The sequence below is a fragment of the Plasmodium gallinaceum genome (assembly GCF_900005855.1).
Source record: "Plasmodium gallinaceum strain 8A genome assembly, contig: PGAL8A_v1_141, whole genome shotgun sequence".
In the NCBI taxonomy this organism is placed as follows: domain Eukaryota; phylum Apicomplexa; class Aconoidasida; order Haemosporida; family Plasmodiidae; genus Plasmodium; species Plasmodium gallinaceum.
The window spans coordinates 639,829-667,348 of NW_021628302.1; the positions used below are offsets into that span (position 1 = coordinate 639,829).

Below are 27,520 nucleotides of genomic sequence, written 5' to 3' on the forward strand. Positions count from 1 at the left end.
AGAAAAAAAAAAAAAAATAAAATAAACAATTTTTAAAATATATACACTTCAATAAAAACTAAATAAGAAATTAGTTTTTATTTCATTAAAGGCATATAAAAACAAAATTAATATTTAAAGTTTATTTTACTAAAATAAAAATCAAAAAAAAAAAAAAAAAAAAAAAAAAAAACCACTAAAATTCAATTTATTTTTTTTTAACCTTTATCCTACTAGTTTTATAAGTTTTTTCTTCATATTAACCCTTTCATATATTATATATATATATATATATACATTTATATAAATAAATATAAATAAATATATATATATTACTAAAAAATTAAAATATGTTTTGTTTTATTAATTTCATTTTAAAAATATAGATCTCTAATGAATTTAGCAACTAGTATATAATAAAAATTAAGAAAATCATTATAAATATATTTGAGCATATATTAAAAAATATACTAAAAAAATAATAAATTGCATGATTTTATAACAAATAAAAATTAATATTAGACGACAAAAAATATATACTTATTTAAATGTGAATTGATTAAAAATATTGTAACAAAAAAATTAAAGAAACAAAGTAAAAAAACATATGCCGTAGAGAAATTTTTTATTTGTGAGACTTAACTATATTTATATTTACATTTTTTTTTAATGTTCCTAGTTATTTTTTTATAGATGTTGAAGAGCTATCATATTTTTTATTTATGATAAAACAAAAGCATTTGTATTAGCTGTATTTTTTTATTTTTTATGTTGTATACATTACAAATATATTTCTTTTTATTACGTTAAATGAATATAATAAAATAAAAAATATTGAATATTAAATAATATCAAAGAAAATCACATAAAATCAATAAAAAAAAAAAAAATCAAATCAAATCAAATCAAACCAAATTTAATAAAATCAAATAAAATCGAATATGAATTCAATCAAAATCAAAAAATTATAAACATATAATATAAAGAAGTATAATATATAACAAAAATGAAATGAAGCATAGTAAAAAATAAAATATATATAAAAATATGATTAAATTAATTATAAATTTAAAGTTGTTTTAATATTTTAACATTAATATATATCAACTGAAACTTAAAAAAAAAAAAAAAAAAAAAAATAATAATAGCTTTTCTATAAATGTGTGCAATGTAAGTTTAATAAGAAAAAAAAATATATATTATTTACACTATGCATGTAATTATAAATTTATAATAATCATATGAATAAGTCAGAAAAAAATATTTTATTAAATGATCTACACATGTTTAATATTTAATTAAATTAATAATTTTTATAACTTAATATGTTAATACTTTTAAACTATAAAGGTTTTATTTAAAAAAAAAATTTTTTCTTATGTAACAATACAACTTATGAAACTAGATGTATTTGATATCTAAATATAATATAGAATAATAACATAAAAAATGAATAAAAAAAAAAAAAAAAAAAAAAGTATGTTATTTTTTAAATTATTAAAAAAAATTAAGATAAAACTACTTTTCATTTTATAAAATGATAATTAAAAAGAAAAAGGGAAATTTTGCTTTTTCTTTATTTTAATTATTTTTTTTTTTTTTTAGTTATGACAAAATAATGAGATATTAGTGAAATGTATTTTTTTTTTTTTTTTATTTGATATAAATTAATTATTAATGAAATGCTTGAAAATCCAGTACTCTGTACCAAGCGAATGTTTAATAAAAATTTTTTTTTATGCTGCTTTTTAAAAAGAAATAATAAATTAAAATTTTCTTTTTATTCTACACAGAAAACATTAATTTATAAATATATTTCTGAAAATGATTTCTTACAAAAAAAAAATAATTCTATTTATTCCCTTGTTAATTATAACTATGTTAATAATAGAATTCATGAAATAAATTGTTATTTGAAAAATAATGAAAATATTGATAAAATAATTGAAAATTTATATATTTTATGTGTAAAAGGAAATATAGGCACATGTGATGAAAGGATAAAACACTATGTAAATTTTATATTAAGTTATATATATGAATATATAAATGAATCAAAAGATAGTTTAATTAATGCCGATAAATGTAATATCCAAAAAAAATGTTTCATGAATATTAATAGTTATTTGTCATTCCTAAATATTTTAAAAGTGCTAAATATAAAAGCTAAGTTTAATCATCTATTGAAATATGTAAGTGAAAATATTCACTTTTTTTCAATTGACGTTGTTAGAAAAATTGCATTTAATCATGACTTAAATAAAAATCATGATTTTTTTTTTAAAGAAGTCTTAAATTATATTTACACATTAATACAATACAACAATGAATTATATTTCAAAGAAATAAAAAATGTAAATATATGTATTAATGTTTGCACCAATTTTTTTTTTGGTAAAAAGTATATTGAGGAAAAAAATATGTACGATTATGAAATTAACGAAGACTTAATTTATTTATATAACATGAATTATATTTACATAAATCATATTGTTACATTTTATAATTTTATATGCAATAAAAATACATTTTATGATTACAGAAAATGTGATAAAAATGAAGAGAATATATCAGAAAAGAAGGAAAAAGAAAAATCACTAAAATATGGAAATCTGGAAAAATCATATATTTATTCTAATACTCAAAAAAGTTCTAATGAAAGTTCTGATTTAATTCAAAGTGTTGATACAAAAGAAACTGTTTATTCGTACAATGAAACTAAATTAAATAAAAAGATAAATGAAAAATATGATATTGAAAATAACAATGATCACGTAAATTTAAGAGATAAAAAAACAAAAGATAAATTTATTAGTCTAATTTCAAGTAGTGATGAAAATATAAAGGAATATAATATAATTAACAGTTTAGAAAACTTAGAAAGTTATATAATGAACATAAATGATTTTTATTTTAATTATTATATGGTAGATACAATTTACACTCTTTATAATTATTACATGAATTTATCAAAAAAAAAGAAGGTAAATAAAGAACTTTTATTTTTTTTTATACCTGATATAAAAAATCATATTAAGCATATTATTTTAAATTTTATCCTTATTATAAATAATAATTCAAATAAAAGTAAAATATTAGGAAATAAACGAATTATTGCTTCTTTAGAAAGAATATTAAAATTAGGTTATGTATTTGAAGTACCTTTTAAATTAGATCCATTTGTAATGCACTATTGTAATATATTATTAGTAAACAAATTAGATTTATCATTATTAGATAATATCAAAATACTAAGTATTTTTAAAGAAATAAAAAAAATAAACGAAAAAAAAAACTTAGGAGATACACAAAAACAACAAATTCAAAATAGAAATATTAGCTATAATCTAACAAATAAAGTAGAAAATGATATAATAGAAAAAAAAGAAGACTTAGAATCTTCTCTCTTTGATTTAAATTTAAAATTGAATTTTAATAATGATGTTGATTATCATTATTATAGCTTATATAATTATTTTGATAACATGATAAAATTGGTTTTCTGTAATTTAAAAAAGAGTTTACATAACTCAAAAAGTGTGGATATATGTATGTTAATTCCTTTAGTTTACGAATTTCATAAATATATGGATGATGAATTAAAAAATATATTAACTGTTCAGATAACATCTAATAAAGACGATATAAATGAAAACAACATTATAAATATATTACGAGTATTTACTAAAATGAAATATAAAAATGAACTACTTGAAAAATTTATATATAAAAACGTGAAATTTTTTTCAAATGAAAAACATGAATGGGTAAGGAAGAAAATAGATACTTTTTTTTCTTCTCCAAAATTGTTTTTTTTGTTTTTTTATTATAAAAGTAAAAATAATTTATTTACTTTTAAAGATATATATTACGTAGAAAATTATATAGAAAATCACTTTTTTGAAATGAATATAAAAGATTTTATTAGTATTTTGTTAATTTATTACAAAAATAAAACATTTTTATTACCAGAATTGTTAATTAAAATAGGTGTTATTTTTAATAATGCAAAAAAAACCGTGAGTAAAAACGAATTATTGTTTTGCTTATTTTTACTTTCAAAAAATTATTATTATTTGTCAAAAGAAAATTATGAAATAGAAAAAGACATAAATTTGTACCAAAAAATTAATATATTTAGAAAAAGTCAATATAATCAACTACATATTAATGAATATGTAAATATAATTAATGATATTTTACTTTACATATATGAAGAAAAAAAAATAAATTATCAACCGAAGCAAATAAGATACTTTGAAGAAAAAATAGACAAAAATTTATCAGAAAAAGAAAAAGAAAAAGAAATAGAAATAGAAATAGAAAAAGAAATAGAAAAAGAAATAGAGAAAGAAAAAGAAAATAATAAAGAACAAGAAGTTCATGAAGGAGCAAATATAATCGATGATAGTAGTTCATTAAATGCATCAATTCACAATTCTAAAATAAATTTTAATGAATTGAAAACAAATTTGATAATGATGAAAATATTATATAATTTATATTATTCTTTTTTTTCAGCTCAGAAAAAAAAAAAAATTCTAAATAATCATCATGAGAAATTATTGTCTCACTTATTTTCATGCTTTAATGAGAATTATTCAAAAAATATAAAAGAAATTAAATACGTTTCACCTTTATTATTTTATTTTAGCTATTTTAATATATCATCTTCTTTTTATTTTGAAAAGCAAATATTATATATATTAACAAATTATCCACTTAATGATAAAAAAATTAAATATATATTGCTAAGTCATGTATTTATTAAGAAAAAAATTCCAGATCAAGTAAAAAAATACATAAAAGAATACGTAACAAAAAACTTTGAATGTTTTAATATAAATCTTCAAGTTTTATGTTTTAAATTTTGTAACAATTTTCTAAATATAAGAAACTTAGAAGATACAAATCAAATAAATGATATTTCTTTGTTTAATCATTTACTGGAATATTTGCTATTAAATTTAGAAAAGATGAAACCACAACATTACTTAATTTTATATTTTACGATTTGCAATAATTTTGTTAAAAAGAAAAAGTATTATATTCAACTTTTTTATTATATGAATAAATTTGCAACTTATTATAATAATGAACATTTATTTCTAATACTCTTTTATATGTACAAAACAGGGTATAGTAAACCAAAAATTAGAAAAAAAATAAGAAATTTAATTTTATTTCGCCACAAAAAAAGATTAATTAATTTAAGTACATTTATAAAATATATATTACCACTTGATGAATTTGGTATATATCATCTCCTCCCAATCAAATTTCAGAATATTATATATAATCAAGTATATTAATAAAAAAAAAAAAAAAAAAAGAAAAAAAATACATTAAAAATATATAAATATTTTTACATTCTAACAATTTCTTAAATGTTCTTTTCATTATAGTTAACAGAAGAAGTAAAATCTTGTATTAGGAAACCTTTAGAAGATGATGTGGTAGAATATATATTAAAAATTATTCTTAAAAATAAATTACATTTATATAAAAGAATAAAGAATTAATTATAATAACAATAAAATAAATATATGAAATCATATATTATTTTATATTGACTCTTTTAACTTTTTTTTTTCTAATTGCAGATGAAAGAAATAAAAAATTCAGAAATAAAAAATGAAAAAAAAGTAATTTTTTTTTTTAAACATATATATATATATATATATATGCTTTTGTTTATTTATAATATAAATTTCCTCTTTGCAAAATAAATCACATAAAGTTTTTTATATGTTTAAATAATTCTATTAAATTTAATTAAAAGTTGTTATATATGTTTATTATAATATAAATATACACTATTTTATTTTAATATAATAATTACCATTATAATATGAATGTTTATTTGCATTCAAAATATATATATGAATAATTATGTAACTTCAAAAAAATTTATTTTATCTTAATTTTTTTTTAATTTTTTAAATTATTAGGACAATAAAATAGAAATAAATGAAAAACAAGAAAAGGATGCACCTATATATATTTTTGAACAAATGGTTAAAAATTATTAAACAAATTATTTTTATTTTATTTTTTTTTTTTTTTTATAGTTTTGATATTTTTATGTATTAAATGAATAAAATTGTAGAGTATATTTATTGTATCTTTCGTTAATTTTTTATATATATTTATATTAAAGCCTTTTTTTTTTTATTTTAATTTTTTTTTTTTTGATTATGTCATAATTATAATAGTTTGCTTAACAACATTGAAATTTTTCTTTCTCCTTTTTTTGAATAATAATGCAAATTTTCAACCAGGAAACTTTTTAAAAAATATTTTTTAAAAATATAAAAATTTATAGAGAAACTATTATTTTGATATATTAATAAATATGTTTTAAAAAGATATTTTGAATATATATAAGTATTAACAGTTTTAAGTTTTTTTTTAAATTTTTTTAAAAACAGGATATATTTCATAATTTTAAAAAAATCATATAAATATATTTATATTTTCTTATTTAAATATTAAAAGGAAAAAAAAAAAAAAAATAACACATAAAATTTACAATGAATGAAGATATAGATGAAGATGTTGTATATGAAGATATAAAGAGTAATAATGATATAATAGATTTAAGTTCTGATAATGAATTAAGTAGTTATTCATATGAAAATGATGAAAACGATGAGTTAGCTGAATATAAGAAAAAAGAAATATCATTTTATGTAAAATTTTATACAAATAAAAGCATTTACTGCATTAATTCATTTAAAAAATGGATATATTTTGGTAGTATAAATAATAAATGTTACATATATAATAATTTTGATAACGATTTAAAATATTTTGTTAATACAATTAATTCAGAAAAAACCAATGAATATAACTTTGAAAAAAAAGATAATTTGAAAATAAATCTGAAGAATTTGAAATATCAGAGATACAGTGATACAGTAACAAACATAAAATTTTCAAAAAATAATAAATATGTTGCAATAAGCATATATAATGGTGACATATATATATATGAAAATAATGACTATAACAGATCAGAGGTTTTATTTTACAATATAAATAATATAAAACAAAATATAAATAATAGTAATAATTTATTAAATATATATAATTGGAATATTGAAGATAAAGAAAAAAAAGAATACATAAATGAAGAAATGAAATTTATTAATATTTTAAGTATTAATGATTCAATTAATAAAAAAGACTTAGAATATTTTATGTTTTGTCCATTTAATGAAAATATTATTTTAAGTATTTATTTGAATTCAACAAATATATATATATGGGATATATTAGAAAGTAATCCTATAAATATTGTTCATACTAATAACATTCCTACCTTTTTAAATATATGCAATTATGAAAATAGTTTTTATCTAATAGCTGGATTTGATAATGGTGAAAGTTTTGTTTATGATTATGACATATATAATATAAAAAGGAGAAATTCAAATAAAAATTTTGAAAAAAAAAAAAAAATGGAATATACAGAAGTAAATAATTCTAATAAAATTATATTATCTAATAACACATTAACAAATAATCAGTTGGATAATGTCAATGATGTATTATGTATTGACAATCATATAATAAATGAAATATATATATCAACTTATAAAAATACTATTAAAATGTACAACATAAATAATAATAACATTATTAATACATATAATAACTTGCATAATGATATAATAGATTATTGTCTATTTAATAATAAAAAAAATAATTTATTTGCATCTTCATCTTTAGATAATAAAATAAATATTTATGATTTTCAACATAATAAATATATTAATCAATTTGATGTTAATTATCATTTTAATGAATTAGACAAAAATAATAAAATAGAAAAAGGTATAAATTTTTTGAAATGGATAAATACAAATTTATTGTTATTTTCTAGTTTAAATGGGAATATATATATTTATGATATAAGATTAAGAAAATGCATTCATCAGTTTTATTGTCATACTGATACTATATTTAATGTAAATTTATCACTTCATTTATATGAGAATAAGAATATATTATCAGTATTAACGGCAAGCGATGATAATTCTTCTAATATACATTTTTTTGATATTTCATCCTTTATTTGATATTTTAATGTTTCGCATAAATATACATATGTTTTATAAAATTTTAACATTTATGGAAATTTATATATTATATATTTTAAAACTATTTTAATTTTTTTTTTTTTTTTTTTTTTATAATATACAAAAATTATTATAATATTCATCCCTTTTTCTTATGTAATATTCCATATAATTATTCTTACATTTATAAAAATAGATATTTTAAGTATTTTTTTTTTTTTTTTTTTTATTTCCTTATAAAACTTAAATTTACCCTTTTTTATTTTTAAATTTTCAATAAAATATATATATATTTATTTAATTATTGTTGAAAATAAACATAAGATGATTGAGGAATATGCTTAAAATAATTCACTTTTAATATATACATAAAAATACTATATGCAGAGATTAGACCTAATTTTTTATTGCTTTCGTTTTTTAAATTAACATAGTAAATATTATCAAAAATTTCACTTTCATGTGAATTATTACTAATATTAATGTAATTTTTATGAATTAATTTATATTTTTTCTCTATATTGTTACAATTATCCATTATAAGAAAGACACCCTTTGATTTCTTTAACAAATTTAAAAATTCGTCATCTTTATGAGAATCTTTTTTATAATTTATATATAAATCACTATTACTATTATACTTTAATAATAGTATTTTATTTTCTTTTGTATATTTATATATTTCATTTAAATCTGTGTTTTTATAAGGTATATCTAATAGATAACCAGATGATGCTCGTATAGTAAATGGATGAAAAAAGTCAATATCATAAACTTGATTGATATCTATATTTTTGTAACTACTATTTTTTTTTTTTCCTTTTTTACTTAAATCGTCAATATTAAATATACACTGCCATTTTAACAAAAAACAGGTTCTTATTAGAGTTCCTATATCTCCATTACATAAGTATTCTAAATCTTCTTCTTTTTTATATATCATCTCTTCAATGTTATTACTTATAATATTATTTGTGTTTCTTTTTGTATCTTCATCTTTACAAAATACATTATTTTTAGTAAAAGTTTCATCATTTGTTACTTGATGTTCATTTTTTATATTACTCGTATCTTTTTTATTTTTAATATAGTGATAATTAATTCTTAAATTCTCATCTATAATCTCTTGTTTAATTTCTTTTTCTTTTTTCTTTTTACCTTCATAATTAACATTATAGAAACAGAATGCTAAAAAGGGTAGACCAACATTATCAAAATGAAATTTATGATATATTTCAGCTAAAACTCCATTTTTAAAAGAATACAAAAAAGATAACTTTTTTAGCAGTTTATTTGATAATAATATAAAATTATCAAAAGAATGAAAATCTTGTAAATTGTTGATGCTATTTGTATAAATTCTAGTAATGTGATTCTTTTCTCTCTCTAATATGATCTTTTTATTGGTTAATAAAATTTTTTCTTGCTTTTCTCTATAACTCATATTGGTAGCTAATTTATATAAATGGATAAAAATAGGATGATTTTGTGATTTAATTATTTTTACTTTTTTCGATGAAAAAAATATTTTATAAAAATGATCATTTTTTTTTTTTTCATTTAATATTAATTTATTACTTTTATAGTTTACTAAAATATTATTTATGTTTTTATCTATAGTACAATTAACTTCATTTTCTTCTTTCAATTTGGGTAATTTTTCTCTTTTTGAATTCTTTTTATCTAATTCATTGATAACTATATTATCTTGTTTTGAACAAGTTAGTTCATTATTTTTTTTAATTTTATTAGATACATTATTAGAAATTAATTTTTTCTTTCTAAAAGTTATTTCATTTTCAGTTAATATATAATTCTCATTTTTACTTATTTTAGTGTTATCTGTATTGTAATAATCTATTTCAGTATTACTTATATCGTATTCATTGTTTTCTTTTAAATTTACTTGATTTTTATTTAAGGAATTATTTCCTTCAACAATTTTTTTTATTATACCATCTTTTTTTTCTTCATTTAATTTATATTCATCTACAATTTTATTAAATATGACATTAGTTAATTTATGATTATCTTTTCTATCATTTAAGAAATCCTCTTTAATGTAATTAATATTTTTTTCAAATGAAAAATCCTCTTGTTTGCTTTTATTATTTTCAGTTTTATTTTCCTTTTTTTCATTATTTTTAAAAGAAGAAAAAAAAAAAGTGTATTTATTATGTCTCCAACACAATAATCTATAAATTCCAATGGTATGATATTGTACATTTAATTTACAAAACATCATTAAGTTATAATTTTTTGTTTCGATGATTTTAAATAAAGTTTTATTTTAATGTATCCATTATTATATTTAAATCTTTGCCATTATAAATTTTTTAATATTTTATTTTTTTGGTTGATATATGTTTTTATATTGTTTAAAAATAAAAGTATAAAATATATATATTTCAATTTCTATTTTCTTTTTTTTTTTTTTTTTAAATCATAAAATAAGGAACAAAATCATTACATTTTACTAATAATTAAAAAGCTTTTTTATTTTAATATGTTTATTTTTTTTTTATATCTTTGTAATATTTTTAATTTAAAAGATAAGAGCAATGAATATTTTTTATTTGTGATTATCTATAAATATACCTATATGTAATTTATGTGAGTGTAAAAGATTTATTTTTTATTTAGAACTTCTCTATATAAATAATTAAATTTATAAATCTTATGAGTTAATAGATTTCCTATAATGCTTATATGTTAATACATATATATATATATATTTTCCAATATTTTTCATTTAATAAAGAAATAAAAAATTTTACATTTACAAAGTACCTTTAAAATAATGATTTATATTAATTCATTTATTTATATTTTTATTATATTATTGATATGTTTGTGAAGAATAATACAATGTTTGATATTTTTTCTTTTTTTTTTTTTAAAAAAGAAAATAAGAACAAAAAAAAAAAAAAAAGGCAAAAAAGTATACAATAAAAAGGTTGTATATAATAACAAACAATTTTTTACGGTGTTTATAAAAGATCAAATTAAAAAAAAAAAGAAAAAAAAAAAAATTGAGACGGACAAAAAATAAATATAAGATTAATTAATTAATTAAAAAAAAAGCAAAAAAAATTAATGTAATGGGCAAAAACAAAACTTTTGTATATTATTGGATGCAATAATTATATTATTAACTGAATCTTTTTTGTTTAATTCTTCTAACTGTTTTATGTCTCCACTTTCACTTTTAACGTTTGATTTTTTCTGAAAAATAATTACATTTGAGTTTTTATTCTTTGACATTTTACAATATGAAAATGTTTTACCGAGTTTACAATAATTACATTTTACCAGAATTAACATAATTATAATAATTATAATGTAAATTAAAGAAATTAAAAAAAAAGAATAAGCTAATTCAAAAGTACTATTACCAATTACTCCTAAAGAAATTAGTTGAAAAGATTTTTTAGCATTCCACTCTTTGGATGGCCAAGTATTTTGAGTGAATGCTATTTTATAATTGTGTCCAGCTTTTAAATCTTGATTAATAACTCCATATGGTTTTATGAATGAAGATGTCATTGGAGAACGTGTCCAGTTTTTGTACTCTGGAGAAAATCCATTTATCCATATATTATAATTAGAAAAATCCTTATGCTTTTTAATATATACAAGAAAATCAAAATGATTAAGAATAGAGAATTTATCAATATGAAAACTCTCTGATTTAAAAGATAAATCAATTTTGTCATTGAAAATAGAAGCTGCTACTAACCCACATGGAAATATTCTTTTGTTTTTCTCTTCAATACTTATCGAGGAAATGTCACATTTTTTATTTTCCTTTTTACCAGATTTATCCACATAACTATTTATTTCTGGAAGCGTTTGAATATTATTTACACATCTGTAATTATATAAGTCTTCAAGAGTTTTTATATATTTACATCTACTCTCTTTAAGAAGGGAATGTGATTCATCTGATAAAAATGTTTTATAATTAACATAAAAATTAGATATTTTATAATATATATAAACTGGCTTTTTCATATCTTTTTTTATTCTAAAAAGTTTAAATTCATCGTCTAATTCATAATCAATATTTACTTCAGTAACGTTACTAGATTCATAATAAATATAAAAACCAATTAATAAAAATACAAATGACAATATTAATAAAATAATTAACGCAATTTTCCATTTATACACATAATGAAATTTATTAAATTTTTTAAGGTGTTGTTGTTTTAACAAATCCATAAATTCGTTATACTTTGACTCATTAAAAATATAATTTTTTTTTCTTAATAATGTATCACTTCTTTTTTGTTCAGGTACATTTATATTTATATGATCTGTCTTATTTAATTTTTCATCCATTTCGTCTTTTATTATCATAACATTTGATATTTCTCCTTCAAATGATATAATTTTCTTCTTTTTATTTTTTTCTTTATTGTTCTCAGTTGTACATTCTTCATTCATAACTTTTCCATGAATTGGTACACCTATGTGATTTCTTCTTTTAAAAGATTTAAATATTTCTTCACATGCATCATAATTAACTGATATTAAGGAAAAGTCTTTTTCATGTAAAGAATCTTCTGTCATTTTATTAAAAAAGGTAAAAAGTCAAGAATTCATATGTATTAAATTCATAACAAATTCGTTAAAAAAAATAAATAAAATAAAAATAACAAATACTAATAATAATTATAATATACTATTAATAAATAATATAATGATATTGAAAATAATAATAAATGTATAGGTATATAAGAAAAAAAAAAAAAAAAAAAAAAAAAATTNACAAAACAGTTAATGATTTAGTCAAAATTATGTACAAATAAAAGCAATTAATTCATATAAAAATAGTAGTTTCATATATTTAAAATATATATACATATGTAAAGAAATAAAAATAAAATTACATAAATTTATAGGTTTAAAAATTTTAAATCATTATAAAATAAATGCTTTAAGGAAAAATGGATAATTATTTTAAGTGGCTATATATATGAAATAATAAAAATATTTGTATTAAATAATAATTAACACAGTATAATTTTTAACATGTGTCTAATATAAAATATGAATATATAAAAGTTTAAGGAGATGAAGATATATTTAGATAAGGGTGGATATAAATGTTTTATTATTTAAACTATAAAAATAAAAATATGTATGATAAAATTTTTTTTTATTATATTTTTCTTCATAATCTTTAATATTAAAAGAACTTAAATCTTTATTTATGAATTAGTAAATTTTAAAAAAAAAAAATAAATAAATATGAAATTAAAAAGAAAAACTAAAATTTTAAACTATTTTCTAAATAAAGAAAAAAAAAAAAAAAAAAAACATATAAATATAGACAAAAGATGAATTTTAGAAAAAATGTATTTAATAAAATTCAAAATTTAGTTCTAATTTTATATAAAAAAAAAATTAAAATAAAAATTATAATTTTTTACAAAATTTTTGCATTAAATAAATTGTATAAACATGAAAAATATAATTTTTTTTTTTTTTTTTTTTTTATAATGTGTGTATTAATATGTTAAAATTATTTTTTAAATAAATATATAGAAGTATTCTTAAGTTACTGTAATTTTGAATTTAGTAGAAAATAATTTAATTATAAATTAAATAGAAAAATTATGTTTTGTTTTTTATTTAAAATTTGACATCTTTTTGCTTAATATTCTTTATGCTAGATTTTTTTTTTTTTTTTTTTTATAAGTTTATCAAAAAATTGTAACATTTATGAATTTGTTTTAATTTTTTTATTGAAGATTATTTTTTTTAAATATAATAATTATTAATTATTTCTTTCCCCATTGGCTAATACTTCTAATTTTTTTATATTTAATAAAAATATATTCCTTCCTTTTTAAATTTATCTTTTATTTTTTCTTAAAAAAAAATTTATAATATTTTTTTTAAATATACATCTTATTATAAAATTAATTCTCACAACATTTAAAGCTTTTATAGTAGTGTATTTTATAATAAAATTGAAATTATTTATTATTTTCTTTTTTTTTTAAAAATATAGCAATTTTATTTAAATTTAATTTTTCCCTTGATTTGAAATTTTTAATAAAATTAAATTCATGAAATTGGAATTTTATTTTTTTATAAAACTTTTTTTAAAGAAAAATAATACTGAAAATAGCCATAATCAAGTTTAAGAAATTTTTCTATATACTTTTAAAAAAAAAATTGAAAAGGTAAATTGTTATTAAAAATTAAGCATTTTTTTTCAATATAAAAAAAAAAAAAAAATTGGTCCCTTTAAATAAAGTGGAAAATTCTTAATTTTGAAAAATAACGCAAAATGTAAGCATAAAAATTTCAAAAATAATAATATATTAATTATTCACTTTCCTATTTTTCTTATAAAGTGGTATCATATATGGAATTTCTTCATTGAGGTATGATTTTTTTGGTTCTTTATAATACATATTATAATCATTTAAAAAATTATTTTTAAAAAATGTACTTTTATTAATTTTTTTTTTTTTGGAAAAAATAGTACTATTTAAATTAACACAATTTTTTTTTTCGTTTGTCTTTTCTCCTAAAAAATATAGTTGTAAACCAGAAAGTAATAAAAAACATGAATTATATACACTATATTTAATACTCAAATTTTCTAAATCTTTAGGTAGATCTTTTCTTTTATCCTTTTCATTATTGTTTTCCTTATTTTCCTTCTCAGTATTCATATTAAATAAATAAGTATAATAAGGAATATTAATGTAGAAAAATCTAAATTGCAAAGAATAAAAAAATTCATTTTTCTTTTATATCATTACTATTATTAATTTATTATTTTTTTTTTTTTTTTACTAAAAATAAGAAAATGTGAGTATTTTCTTAATTTTCTAAAAAAAAAAAAAAAAATAATCTTACAATATGTTTTATTAAAACAAAAAAACATATATAATTTTATACTTTAATACATTTTTATGTCTTCTTATACCTTGACTAAAAAGTAATTAAGTAAAAAGGAAAAAAAGTAGAAAGTATTATAATAGAGAATAAAAATATAAAATATATAAAAAAATTAGAATAATAAAAAAAAAAAAAAAAAATTAATAAAAAGTAAATAGATTATATATATATAGTAGAAAAAATTAAAATATATGTAACAAAAAAGTAAAAATAAATTAAGAAACTTTTCTATATTTTTTTAAGGTGCAAATAAATAAAACCCTTGAATGGGATGCATTTAAAAAATCATTAATAATAGCTTATATTTTTTTTTTAAAAATGTCTCAAAATATTTCTTGATAATTTTTTTTTTATTAAAGCTTTATTATAATAATTATTGCTACATTTTTTTTTCATTCCCTTTTTTACAATTTTTTTTTAATACTTTAAGAAATACTATTTGAAGAATAAAAAAAAAAATAAATTATAATAAAAAACAATACAAAAAAAAAAAATAAAAAAAAAATAAAATTAAATAAAATAAAAATAAATAAAATAAAATACAACATAATATAATAAAATATAGTAGAAGGAAATAAAAAAAAATAAAAACAAAAGAAAAAAAGAACATTGTTTTTATAATATATGAAAATGACAATTTTACATGAAGAAATAAATTTTTTAAAAAAGGATGAGTTAAACATAAATTTAAAATGTTTAGATAAAAAAGAAAGATATAAGATATGGAGGAGAATACCTAAATGCGAACTACACTGTCATTTAGATTTATGTTTTTCATTAGAATTTTTTTTGAAATGCGTTCGTAAATATAATTTGCAGCCAGATTTAACAGATGATGAAGTTGTTGATTATTATTTATTTAAAGATAAAGGAAAATCATTGAATGAATTTATTGAAAGATCAAGAAGAGTTACTGATATTTTTATTAATTATGATATCATAAAAGACATTGCAAAGAATGCTGTATTTAATAAATATAAAGAAGGTGTAATTTTAATTGAATTTCGTTATTCTCCATCTTATATAGCATATAAATATAATTTATGTATTGATTTGATTCATAAGACCATAGTTGAAGGAATAAATGAAGCTGTAGAAAAATTAAATCATAAAATTCATGTTGGATTGATATGCATTGGAGAAACAGGAATTTCTGAAGAAAGTTTAAGAAAAGCTGCTGAATTTTGTGTAAAAAATAAAAAAGATTTTGTCGGATTTGACCATGCAGGACATGAACGAGATTTAAAACCATATAAAGAAATTTATGACTATGTAAGGGAAAACGGTATACCCTTAACTATTCATGCAGGAGAGGATCTAACTTTACCAAATTTAAATACAATTTATTCAGCAATTGAAGTGTTAAAAGCAAAAAGAATTGGACATGGAATAAGAGTTATTGAATCAGAAGACTTAATAAATTTAATAAAAAAAAATGATATCTTATTAGAAATTTGCCCAATATCTAACTTATTATTAAATAATGTAAAATCAATGGACACACATCCAATAAAAAAACTTTATGATTCTGGAATAAAAGTGTCAGTAAATACAGATGACCCAGGAATGTTTTTAACAGAAATTAATGATGAATATGAAGAACTTTATTTGAACTTGAATTTTAATTTAGAAGATTTTATGAAAATGAACTTATGGGCCTTAGAAAAATCTTTTGTCAAATCTGAGATTAAAGACAAATTAAAGAAATTGTATTTTTAGAAAAAATACTTATTTATATGTATATTCATATATTTAAATAAATATAGTTAAAATTTTTTAATATATTAAAATAATTATATTTTAATTAAAAATATAAAAAAAATAAATCTTTTAAATATATATATATATATATATATATATAATAAACGTAGATAATTTTCCATGGTTGGAATATAAGAATTTTTTTATAATTCATATGAAAAATAAATATTTATATTATAAATTTTTTTTTTTTTTATATTGAATTTCATATTTATAAGCACTTTAAAAATGAGATATAAATGTTTGCATTTCACATATTAATTCAAAATAAAATTTATATATATTTAGAAATGAAATCTTTATTTTATTATTTTTTTTTATAAATTATAACAAGGTTAAAATAAATTATAAGCTTCAGTTTAAAAAAAACACAAAGTAAAATTTAACTTTTGTATTTTTATTTTTTTTTTTATATAAAACCAAAATAAATAAAAGTAGCTATTAAAAAAAATTAAGCATATAAATAAATTATAATAAAAAATAAGTTAAAACAAATAAAAAAAAAAGAATATAGAAAATTTAAAAAAGTAATTTTTTTTTTTTTTTTTTTTTCCATAGATGTGTTATTTCACATTAAACTTGCAAGTGTAATTTTTTATATATACACTTATTATTTATTAAAAAAAATTGCAATTTTGCAATAATTTATTTTTATAAATATTTTATATTCATATTCAATTTTCTTTTTTTTCCTTTATTCATCTTAGCACATATTATGGCTCTTTATGATCTCCATATTCTTTTCAAATATGTTATACATTTCTTTCTATTTATTTTAAAAATGCATTATTAGTTTCAATATCTTCAAAAAATATGTCTTTCTTCCTTATCTGTTTTTTTGATGCATATGATTTAGCACAACTTTTTTCTTTAGGCATATATCTTAACTTACTTTTTTTTTTCAATAAATTATAAGAGTTTTTATTCATTAACTGCTTTTTCAATTTGTAGGAACTTTTTCTTATTCTGCTAATATCTCTGCAACTTTTGTGGCATTTAAGGCAGCTATATTTATGTTTTTTGGTTTTCTTTTTAGAAAAAAAGTGAAACTGTAACCTTTTTGGGAACATATATTTAAAAACACCAAATAACAATAAAATTATTAAAAAAGGAATAACTGTTAATGATATAATGAACCAATAATTTTTATTAGGTTTTACATAAGAAAATACATTATAACTTTTAGTTAATAATATATCTTCAGGATATATTTTTTTGCTAAATAAAATTTGAGAATTCCATTCATTATAGTAATGAATTCTATGTTCAAATAAAGAAAACATTTTATTAGCTGAATAGAATTTTGTTCTATTTTCTAATGGTATAGATGTAAAATTATGGAATGCTATCTGAACTAATTTTTTACCTGGTTGAATTAATTTTTCTATTGATTCAATCTCTCTTTTGTTTATTCTAGAACCAAAATAATTTGTTCTTCTTCTTGTATTACTTTGAACATCATTAAATGATTCTCCTAACACTTCAATTAATTTTTCACTAATCAATTTAATATTATCATATTGAAATCCTTCTAATGATCTAGAATTTACAGGATTTTTTAAAAGATCAATAATTTTTTTTTTCAATAAAGAGTATTTATTTTCTGGTAATATATTTACCATAATAATAAAAATAACGGTTTGATCTTCCATTAATTCTATTTGATTTTTTTTAAATTCTTCTATTTTTTTTCTTTCTTCAATATGATCTTCTAAAGAGTAACTTGTTAAATTATTGAATGTTTCGGAAGTTTCACCACTAATAATAGCTGCAGAATCATCAATAATAGAGTTATCTTGATTTAATTCATCATATATAAATATATCATTCCAATTATTTCCTTTCATATAAATGACTTTTTTTAATAAAATTGTTACTTTAGAATAATAATTAGAACCAAAATGTAAAAAGGAATTTAAGAATAATTCGTATTCTATTAAGTTTAAGATTTTCCCATTTTCAAGGGGAGTATTATTTTTAATATTTCCTATTTCAATTTGAATTATTAAATTATTTTTTGTTAATAAGGAAGTACATTTTTTTAAATGAATCCCTGATAAAAATAATCCAAAATCATAAAAACGTAAAATCTTATTACTGTTTTTATCAGAAAATAAATATCCATTAACAGTTAAAGTAAGAGATTTTTCCATTTTTAAATTCATTATACTTTCATCACTTTTGTAAGCATTATTGTAATTTAAATTTTTTAAATAATCTTTTACACTTTTTTTTATTACGTCAAAGAGAGACTGATTAATTACACGTATAAATTTCCCATGATCTCCTGTTTTTAATAAATTTATTAAGCCTGTAGCATTTTTTATAAGTAAAACAATTATTTCACTTTTTACATTTTTTAAGACAGATATTTTCTCTAAACTACTTAAGTAAATTCTGTTTTCTCTTATTAAACCAATATCTTTACTTAAATTAATTAAATGTGAATTATTCTCATCATAACAATGTTCTATTTGAGAAGACATTTTAAATAAATATTTTGAATGAGATGCATAATTCAATGCATATATTACACAGTTGATACATGTTAATTTTAACGATCTTTTTGGGACCATAGCTAAAACAGATAATGTACATTTCTTTGAAGTTAAATCTTCACATTTTTCTTCTTTATACCAGCATTCATTAAAGATTAAATTTAGCCATGTGAAATATTTTTTATTTTCATTTTTTATATCTTTCAAAATATTCTGAAGCTACAAAAGAAAAAAAAAAGATGTCTATATATATATATATATATATATATATATATATATATATATAAGGAAATATAGGATTAAGAATAAAATAATAAATGTATCCTTCTATATCTTTAAAGATAAATTACATAATGTTTAATGCAAATATTGTCTCATATTAATATGATAAAATCCATTTTAATAATGCAAACATCAATATATATAAGAATTTTAAATTAAATTATTTTACCCCCCAAATGGTACATTTTATATCTTGAATGAAATAATCTTTTTCTTCATTTTTAAATTCAGTTTTGGAAATTTCTTCATTAAATATATATATAGTAGCATCAATTACTTTTTCATATTTTAGTTTTTGTGAAAAATTTTCTAAAAAATAAGGAATTTCTAGTTGTACTAATAAAAAAAAAGCTAACAAAGTATTATCATCTAAATTATCCAGTGTATCTTTATTACTAAAAATACAATTAACATAAATCTAAAATTAAAAGTAAAAAATATATATATATTTATATAGGTAATTAACAGTGAAATTGTGAATACAAAAATGAAAACAGTTTATATTATTTCATATTTTACAAATTCTTTATATATTAATTTTTATTTATATATTTTGAGAAAAAAAAAAAAAGTTAATTATTTTTCTCAAATAGTAAAAATATTTATAGACGTTATTAAGAAAAATCAATTTTTGAAAATTTGTTTATTCATTTTTCTTTTTTATATTAAAGCACATTATAAATAAAGAAAAAATTCCTCCCAAAACGGAAGTATATTACGATAGATACATGATATATGCATATCATTTTTTTTTTACTTACTTTATGAAATGACCACAATGCATAATATAAAATTAAAATATTTCTGAAAATAAAAAATATCATCATTTTTTTTTTTTTTTTTATAAGATTCTTATCCATTTAATTATTTATTTACAGGAAATTTTCATGATTTTATTATAATGTTAATTTATATATATTAATAAATGTTTTATTTGTAACCATGCATAAACTTCTGTGAGATATGCAACATTGCATATATATATATATATATATATATATATATATATATATATATATATATATATATATATATATATATACGTATATATATAGAACTTTCAATATTTTTTAATCACTACATAACAATTAAAAAATCATAATGTAAAAACTTTAAATTTCCTATAATTTTTTATTTTTACTTATTTTTTTTTCAATGAAATATATTTAAAAATAACTTTTAATTTCCTTTGCTATTTTATTCTATGTCTTAAATTTTTTTTTTTTTATAATTATGTTGCATGTAGGACAAATCTGTGAAAAATTAATGAAGCTTCTTCATTTAATTTCATGTAATATCAAAATTTTGATCTTTATTCTTTTTCGTTTATTAAGTGAAATTTTATTTGTTTAAAAATTTTTATATGTAAATAATAAATAATTTTAGAATATTTTAAGAAAATATTTAAAAAAAATTGAACTTGTCTTTAATCATAATTTTTTTTTATTTTTTTCATATATACTTGTAAAAATATACATCTCATTTATAATAAAAAAAAAAAAACTATTTTAACGAATTACAAAAAAACTCCTATATTTATTTTATTTTATTTTTTTTTTTTTTTTCATTTACTTTATTTTTCCAAATGATTTATTGTTGTTACAAATGCTTAAATAATAATTTTATAAGAAATAAATAAAAAATAAGTCTTTCTAATTTTATGTAGAGCACAAAAAAAAAAAAAAAAAAAATTAAAAAAAGAGATCATTATACATTGTTTAAAAGTTTACAACAAAAGAAATTTATATAATAATTTTTAATAAGTGTTTTAATAAAAACAAAAAAAAGATAAAAATAAAAAAAAAATAGTAAAATATACATATAAAAAAAATATGTTAAAGAAAAAATACTTTAAAAATATGAAAACAAAATTATGCTACTTAATTGTGAAATTTAATAGAATATTATAAATTTTTTTTTTTTTTTTCAAAACATAAAAAAAAAATATTAATATATTAATAGTTTCTTCTGATAAATAAAAACATAATTTTTAATAATACATCTTTAAATGTTTAAAATTATTTTCCACAGTACTTTATTTTTTTTTTAATCAACGTTAATTTGATTAATAGTTTTTTTTTCTTTTACATCTCCTTTTATTATCTTCTTTTTTCTTTTTTTTTTTAAAGTTATACAAGGTCCATTTATACTAAAGATTATTTCGAATATTTATAAATACACTATGCTTCTCTTTATTTCTTTATTTCTTTTTTTCTTTTTTTTTTAAGTATATCCTTTTAATTTATATTTATGTAATTAACAATATATTATCATTCAGTTTCTAAAAAAAATTTTGAGGTTACAACGAAAGATATATTTTGGGTTCATTTTTTGTTTTTTCAATTTCTTTTTGAATTTTATATAATTTTAGTTCCTTTAATTTATTTTTTATATTGTCAACACTTATATTTGGGAAATGATCTAAATTTTTTCCTAAAGGTTCCTTTTCTCTAAGATATTTAACATATTCTACTTTTTTATTTATATCATTTCCAAATTTTATCCAATCTAACCATACAATACGTCTAATATTCCATCCTAAATCGTATAAAATTCTATGCTGTAATTTTACACTTTCTGTGTATTGATTAGTTGAAGTATAAAAGCAGGTTGGACCATCAATAAACCAACAATTTCTTTTTTCGTTAGTTTCACCAATATCTATAAAATAACATCCCCATAAAAAAGTGTTTCTATGGCTAATACCCAATTTAGCTAGACAGTCAGAAACTTCCCATTGAAATTCAGACGGTTTTCTAGAAATTTCAGGAATTCTCCTCATACTTAATCTAACATAAAAACTTTTTACTTTATTTGTCAAAGAATCCCATACATGAGGAAATAATACTCTTACTGCAACTGCTGATTTATATGCATTTTTATAATGTTGTGGTCTTGCACATATGAACATATTACTGAATCTTGTTAATATATATTTTTTAACTTCATCGTCATATAAATTAATTAATGTAACATCATTTATTACATTTCGAAAATCTTGTGCAAATATTACTTCTAATTTATTTATCATATTTTTATTTATATGGTTTTTATAATTTTTGTCATGAATGCTTAGTTTTGCGATAGATGTATTTATTTTAATCAAATCTTTTGTTCTGATATCATCAAATTTATTAATAACAATTTTACAAAATTCTTTGAAAAATTCTTCCTTTCTTATTAATACTCTATTTAGGGACCACGCTACACACATTAACGGATGACTATAAAAACTGTCCAAATTATTTTGTACTGAAGTTAAAAATTTATCATAAAATTCTGTGTTTAAAAATTTACTTTTACCCATTCCATAAAAAATATAACCAATTTGTTGGGGAGTCAAAGTTTCGGAAATTTCTAAAATTCTTTCACTGTATCTTCTCCATAATTCATAATCATGTTTTCTTAGTGTAGCTGCTTTCTGAACACATGCAGAAATATATTGACCATCCATTAATTTTACATTGCTTGTTAAGCAAACATTCATAGGTAACCAATATTCTCGAACTCTTTGTTGGGCCCATGAGCGAAATCTTTTGTGCATACGTTTTGCCTTATATTTTATTCTACTTTCTCTTCTTATTGCATTAATAATTACTCTTTCCCTTGGTCTAATTAATCCCATTTTCTTTTCAGAATTTTAATTTATAAAAGTGTTATCTAATGTTAAATAAATTTGAAGTTCAAAAAAAAAAAAAAAAAAAAATCAGGAAATATAATATTAAATCCAGATACTAATACTCATACACCCCAAGGAATATATAAATAAAATAATTTCACATAAATTATATTTAATATAAAAAAAAAAAAAAAATTATATGACATTAGGGGAAATAATTGTATTTAGTATATATATACAATGTTATTACATTTTTTTTTTTTTTAACGTCATAGTATCCAATACTATTTTTATTTTAATAACATTCTACAAAATTATCATTTTATATTATTCTTATGCCATTATTTTTTTATTCGTAACTGTAGGTAGTGTTTGAAAAATTATGTTAAAAAGGCATTTTTCTTTTTTTTGTTTTATTTTATTTTTTTTTTTTTTTATATTTCTTTTACTCCATATTTACAAAGAATAAAAAGAATGAAACTATTTGATAATGAAATTATATTGTAAATTTCTCTATATATTTGTTTTTTTCTCTTTTTTTAAGTATAATTTTTCTTTAAATAATTGAAGGAGATTTTCACATAAACATAAAATATATTTTATTTGCATTAAATGTATGTTTTAAAAAAAATACTTGATATTATTAAATATCAGTTTACTTTGTAGTTTATTTTTTTTATTTTTGTTTTATTATTATCTTTAAATATTTTTGTGTATTTCATTAAAAATAGCAAATTTTTTTTTTTTCTTATCTTTTTTTTTTTTTTTTCTTTGCTTAAACATGTGAAATTAAGAGGTACTATAAAAAAATAACATTCTTTTAATACTTAAAAATAATTCAAAAACTTCAAAAATCTTAATTATTTTTTTTAGCTGTACATTTATTATTTTATTGCCTTATTTTATCTAATTGTATTATTTTTTTTTTAATAGTACATTTATATTTTATATAATATTATGATGAAATAAGAAATTACATTTACTCGTAGTAAATATGGAATATATTTTTAAAGTGTATATTTTTTAGTATTCATATTTTTTTTTAAAATAGCAAGTTAAAATTAAATCATTAAAATACTACGTTGCAATGAAATGATACTTCATCATGTAATGGTAAGCATAATAAAAATTATTTCAATAAAATTTCAATTTTTTATTTTATAAAAATCATAGAACTAGAAAAAAAGGAATCGCTTTTATAATATAAAATTAAAATTTCTATAATTTTATTATATTTTTTTTTAAATAAAAATTAATAAAAGTTTTTGTTTGATCTGTTTTTTTTTTTCTAAATATTAAAGGATTCCAAAAAATAATACCATTTTTAATTTTTTATGTATATTATAATTTACTATGTACGTTTACTTATTTTTTAATATTCTTTAGACATTTTTATTATTTTTTATTTTTTTTTTTTTTGTTTTTAACTATTATTTTTCCTTTATTATTTAGAAAAAGTTTATATCAAATAGTAAGGAATTAGTTTTTTTTTAAAGAGAGCAGAAAATTATTTTGTAAATATGGATACATTGGCATTTATTTATTTTTAGAGTATTAATTTATTAAAATTATTTTTTTATTTTCTAATACATTTAAAAAATATATATAAATACACATTTCCGTATCTTTTATTTTAATATAATTTTAAACTATTAAAAAGTGTTGCAAGTATATATAGTTAAGCGATAGATAAAAAATTATGTAAATGCGTATATTAAAAATATGTATTTATATTAACAATTATTTGATGAATTATTTTAGTGTTTTATGTAAAATTGGGAACTACTGAAAAAATAAAACATTATATTGCAACGAATATTCTTTATTTAAAAAATTTTAGGAAACAAAAAAAATTATTATCTTAAAAATAATAAAATGTTATTTTCTTTATTTCTAAGGAGCTGTTAAAAGAAAAAATATTATTTATGTTCTATTTTTTCTGAAAAGCATTTTTTTTAAAATCTTTATTTAATAGGAATAAATTTATTTTTTAATACAAAAAAAAAAATATTATTATTTTTTTTTTAGCTATATGCATGCTCATATATATACATATATATATTGTACACATTTATAATATTCATATGTCTAATTTTAGGTTATGCATAATCTTTTAAAATTTTATTCGGAGAATACGTATTCCTTTTTGAAAATACAAATTATTCTCGTTTATTTTGTAAAATTTATTTAAAAATAGTATAAAAAAAATAATATAATAAAATTGTAATTATAGTGCAATACCAGTCGTATTTTATTGTATTTTCAATAAAAGGATTAAATAAAAAAAAAAATACAAAATTATTAGAATTATTTTAAATAGGTAAAAATTTGAAGTGTTTTATTAAAAAGTATTTTGAAGCATGCAATTGTTTCCATATATTCACATGCTAACTTGAAAAAATTGTAATGTTCATTAAATATTTTATTTATGTACTTTTAAATTACGCCATATTGTGTCAATTTTTTTTTTTTTTCGTAACTTTAACAATTCCTTTCCTTTAATATCAAAAAAAAAAAATACTAAAATTATATAAATTTTAATTTTTCTAAATAATTTTAACTTTTATTTTTTTTGTAATATTTTAATCCAAAAAAAATTTGTCTTTTTTTTTTTTTTCGTTCAATTTGCGAATTTTATTTTATATTTCGTATTGTTTTCGATCTTTAAATATAATTTTGAATCTTTTATCTTTATAATTTTTTTTTTCTTTTTATTCGCAAAGTTATTATACACATTTCTGTATATTATAACTAATCGTTTGTATAATATTATATAAATTTCTTTTAGGTTTTTACCTTACTGTCTTTATATTATTAATTTGATTTAGTTCAATTTTTTTTAGTATTTTTACTTGTTTTAGTTCAATTTTTTATTTTGGTTTGTTTTAGTATAAGTTACTTTTATATCTTTTTATTTTCATTTGTTTTTAATTTTTCAATTTTTTTTGTTTTTTTTTGTTTTTTTTGTTTTTTTTGTTTTTTTTTGTTTTTTTGTTTTTTGTTCTTGGTTTCTTGTTTTTTTTTTCTTGTTTTTTTGTTATTTTGTTTCTTTGTATTTTTTTTTTCTATATTTTTTTTGTGATTCCATTTGTGTTTTTCATTTTTTTTTTTGTCTTTTGTCTTTTTGTTTTTTGTTTGTTTTTTGTTTGTTTTTTGTTTGTTTTTTGTTTTTCGTTTTTTGTTTGTTTTTTGTTTTTTGTTCTTTTATTATTTTGTTTTTTTGTATTTTTTTTTCTATATTTTTTTTTGAATATATTTTTGTTTTTTCTTTTTTTTTGTCTTTTTGTTTTCTGTTTGTTTTTTGTTTGTTTTTTGTTTGTTTTTTGTTTTTTGTTTTTTGTTATTTTCTTTTTTTGTATTTTTTGTTCTTTTGTTATTTTCTTTTTTTGTATTTTTTTTTTCTATATTTTTTTTTGAGTATATTTTTGCTTTTTCTTTTTTTTTTTGTCTTTTTGTTGTTTTGTTATTTTTCCCTTTTTTCTCATTTTTTTTGTCAAATATTTATTTTTTATTTTTTGTGTGACTATGTAGGTTTTGTCTTAATGCTTTTTCTTTATTACTATTTTTTTTTTAAACATTGTCTGCTTTTAAAATCATCCATTGTATACATTTAAAAAATTTTTGTATTTGGTTTTTTTTTTGTGAATTTTTTTCATTCATATATATCTATTTTTTGTTTGAATGTATTAAAAGCTATTTTTACATATAATTTTTTAGTTACATTTATTTGATTTTATTTTTATATTATATATTTTCTTTGTTTTTAGACTTTTATTATTGTATATATCTTACATATTAATATTCTTTGTTTTAGGTCTAATGAGTTTATAAATATATTATTTCTTTATTTGTTTTAGTATTTATATATATTTGACATTTTTTATGAAGGAATTTTGTTTACATTTGTTTATCTTAAAAATTTTAAAATTCTTAACAAATTATTTTTAAAATAATAAAATATAATTTTTACTATATAGTTGTGAGAACAAATATTATAGTAAGTGTACTTTTTTTTTCTTCTATATTAGTTATATATAAATTTTTAATTTTTATTTTTTCTTTTATTTGAATAAATTTTATTATTATTTTCCATATTTTTAAGCTAAAAAAAAGTACGAAGGTATATATATAAGAACCATACTTTATATTGTGTTTTTTTTTTTTTTTTTTTCTTTTTCATTAATTTATATTAATAAAAAAAAATAAAGTAAAATAGGAAATATCATTGAAAATACAGTTACTAGAATATCTATAGATTTTTTTAAAAATAATTTTAAGTTGTTTTTATAAATGTATTTAATATGAATATATAAATTTTGTAGATATAGACAGACAAAAAAAAAAAAAAAAAAAAAAAAAAAAAAAAAAAAAAA

General features: G+C 16.9%; 8 protein-coding genes across 8 annotated transcripts; 3 read left to right on the plus strand and 5 right to left on the minus strand.

Annotated features, from left to right (window-relative positions):
* Window positions 1-1,661: 1,661 nt before the first annotated feature.
* On the plus strand, window positions 1,662-6,011 carry PGAL8A_00488400 (conserved Plasmodium protein, unknown function; the record flags this gene model as incomplete). Its single annotated transcript, XM_028673679.1, has 4 exons — window positions 1,662-5,282; window positions 5,385-5,435; window positions 5,583-5,624; window positions 5,931-6,011. The coding sequence occupies 4 exons, from the start codon at window positions 1,662-1,664 to the stop codon at window positions 6,009-6,011; spliced, it is 3,795 nt and encodes a 1,264-aa protein (XP_028530107.1).
* A 501-nt stretch (window positions 6,012-6,512) lies between these two features.
* On the plus strand, window positions 6,513-8,063 carry PGAL8A_00488500 (conserved Plasmodium protein, unknown function; the record flags this gene model as incomplete). Its single annotated transcript, XM_028673680.1, has 1 exon — window positions 6,513-8,063. One exon carries the CDS (start codon window positions 6,513-6,515, stop codon window positions 8,061-8,063), a length of 1,551 nt encoding a protein of 516 aa, XP_028530108.1.
* Window positions 8,064-8,364: 301 nt separating this feature from the next.
* PGAL8A_00488600 (conserved Plasmodium protein, unknown function) lies at window positions 8,365-10,305 on the minus strand (the record flags this gene model as incomplete). Its single annotated transcript, XM_028673681.1, has 1 exon — window positions 8,365-10,305. The coding sequence occupies one exon, from the start codon at window positions 10,303-10,305 to the stop codon at window positions 8,365-8,367; it is 1,941 nt and encodes a 646-aa protein (XP_028530109.1).
* An 851-nt stretch (window positions 10,306-11,156) lies between these two features.
* Window positions 11,157-12,638, minus strand: PGAL8A_00488700 (conserved Plasmodium protein, unknown function; the record flags this gene model as incomplete). The annotated part of the gene is made up of 1 exon (XM_028673682.1): window positions 11,157-12,638. The coding sequence occupies one exon, from the start codon at window positions 12,636-12,638 to the stop codon at window positions 11,157-11,159; it is 1,482 nt and encodes a 493-aa protein (XP_028530110.1).
* A 1,763-nt stretch (window positions 12,639-14,401) lies between these two features.
* Window positions 14,402-14,758, minus strand: PGAL8A_00488800 (conserved Plasmodium protein, unknown function; the record flags this gene model as incomplete). The annotated part of the gene is made up of 1 exon (XM_028673683.1): window positions 14,402-14,758. The coding sequence occupies one exon, from the start codon at window positions 14,756-14,758 to the stop codon at window positions 14,402-14,404; it is 357 nt and encodes a 118-aa protein (XP_028530111.1).
* An 853-nt stretch (window positions 14,759-15,611) lies between these two features.
* ADA (adenosine deaminase, putative) lies at window positions 15,612-16,706 on the plus strand (the record flags this gene model as incomplete). Its single annotated transcript, XM_028673684.1, has 1 exon — window positions 15,612-16,706. The coding sequence occupies one exon, from the start codon at window positions 15,612-15,614 to the stop codon at window positions 16,704-16,706; it is 1,095 nt and encodes a 364-aa protein (XP_028530112.1).
* An 812-nt stretch (window positions 16,707-17,518) lies between these two features.
* Window positions 17,519-20,355, minus strand: PGAL8A_00489000 (conserved Plasmodium protein, unknown function; the record flags this gene model as incomplete). The annotated part of the gene is made up of 3 exons (XM_028673685.1): window positions 17,519-19,459; window positions 19,698-19,946; window positions 20,290-20,355. 3 exons carry the CDS (start codon window positions 20,353-20,355, stop codon window positions 17,519-17,521), a joined length of 2,256 nt encoding a protein of 751 aa, XP_028530113.1.
* Window positions 20,356-21,827: 1,472 nt separating this feature from the next.
* On the minus strand, window positions 21,828-23,153 carry PGAL8A_00489100 (RAP protein, putative; the record flags this gene model as incomplete). Its single annotated transcript, XM_028673686.1, has 1 exon — window positions 21,828-23,153. The coding sequence occupies one exon, from the start codon at window positions 23,151-23,153 to the stop codon at window positions 21,828-21,830; it is 1,326 nt and encodes a 441-aa protein (XP_028530114.1).
* Window positions 23,154-27,520: the final 4,367 nt, after the last annotated feature.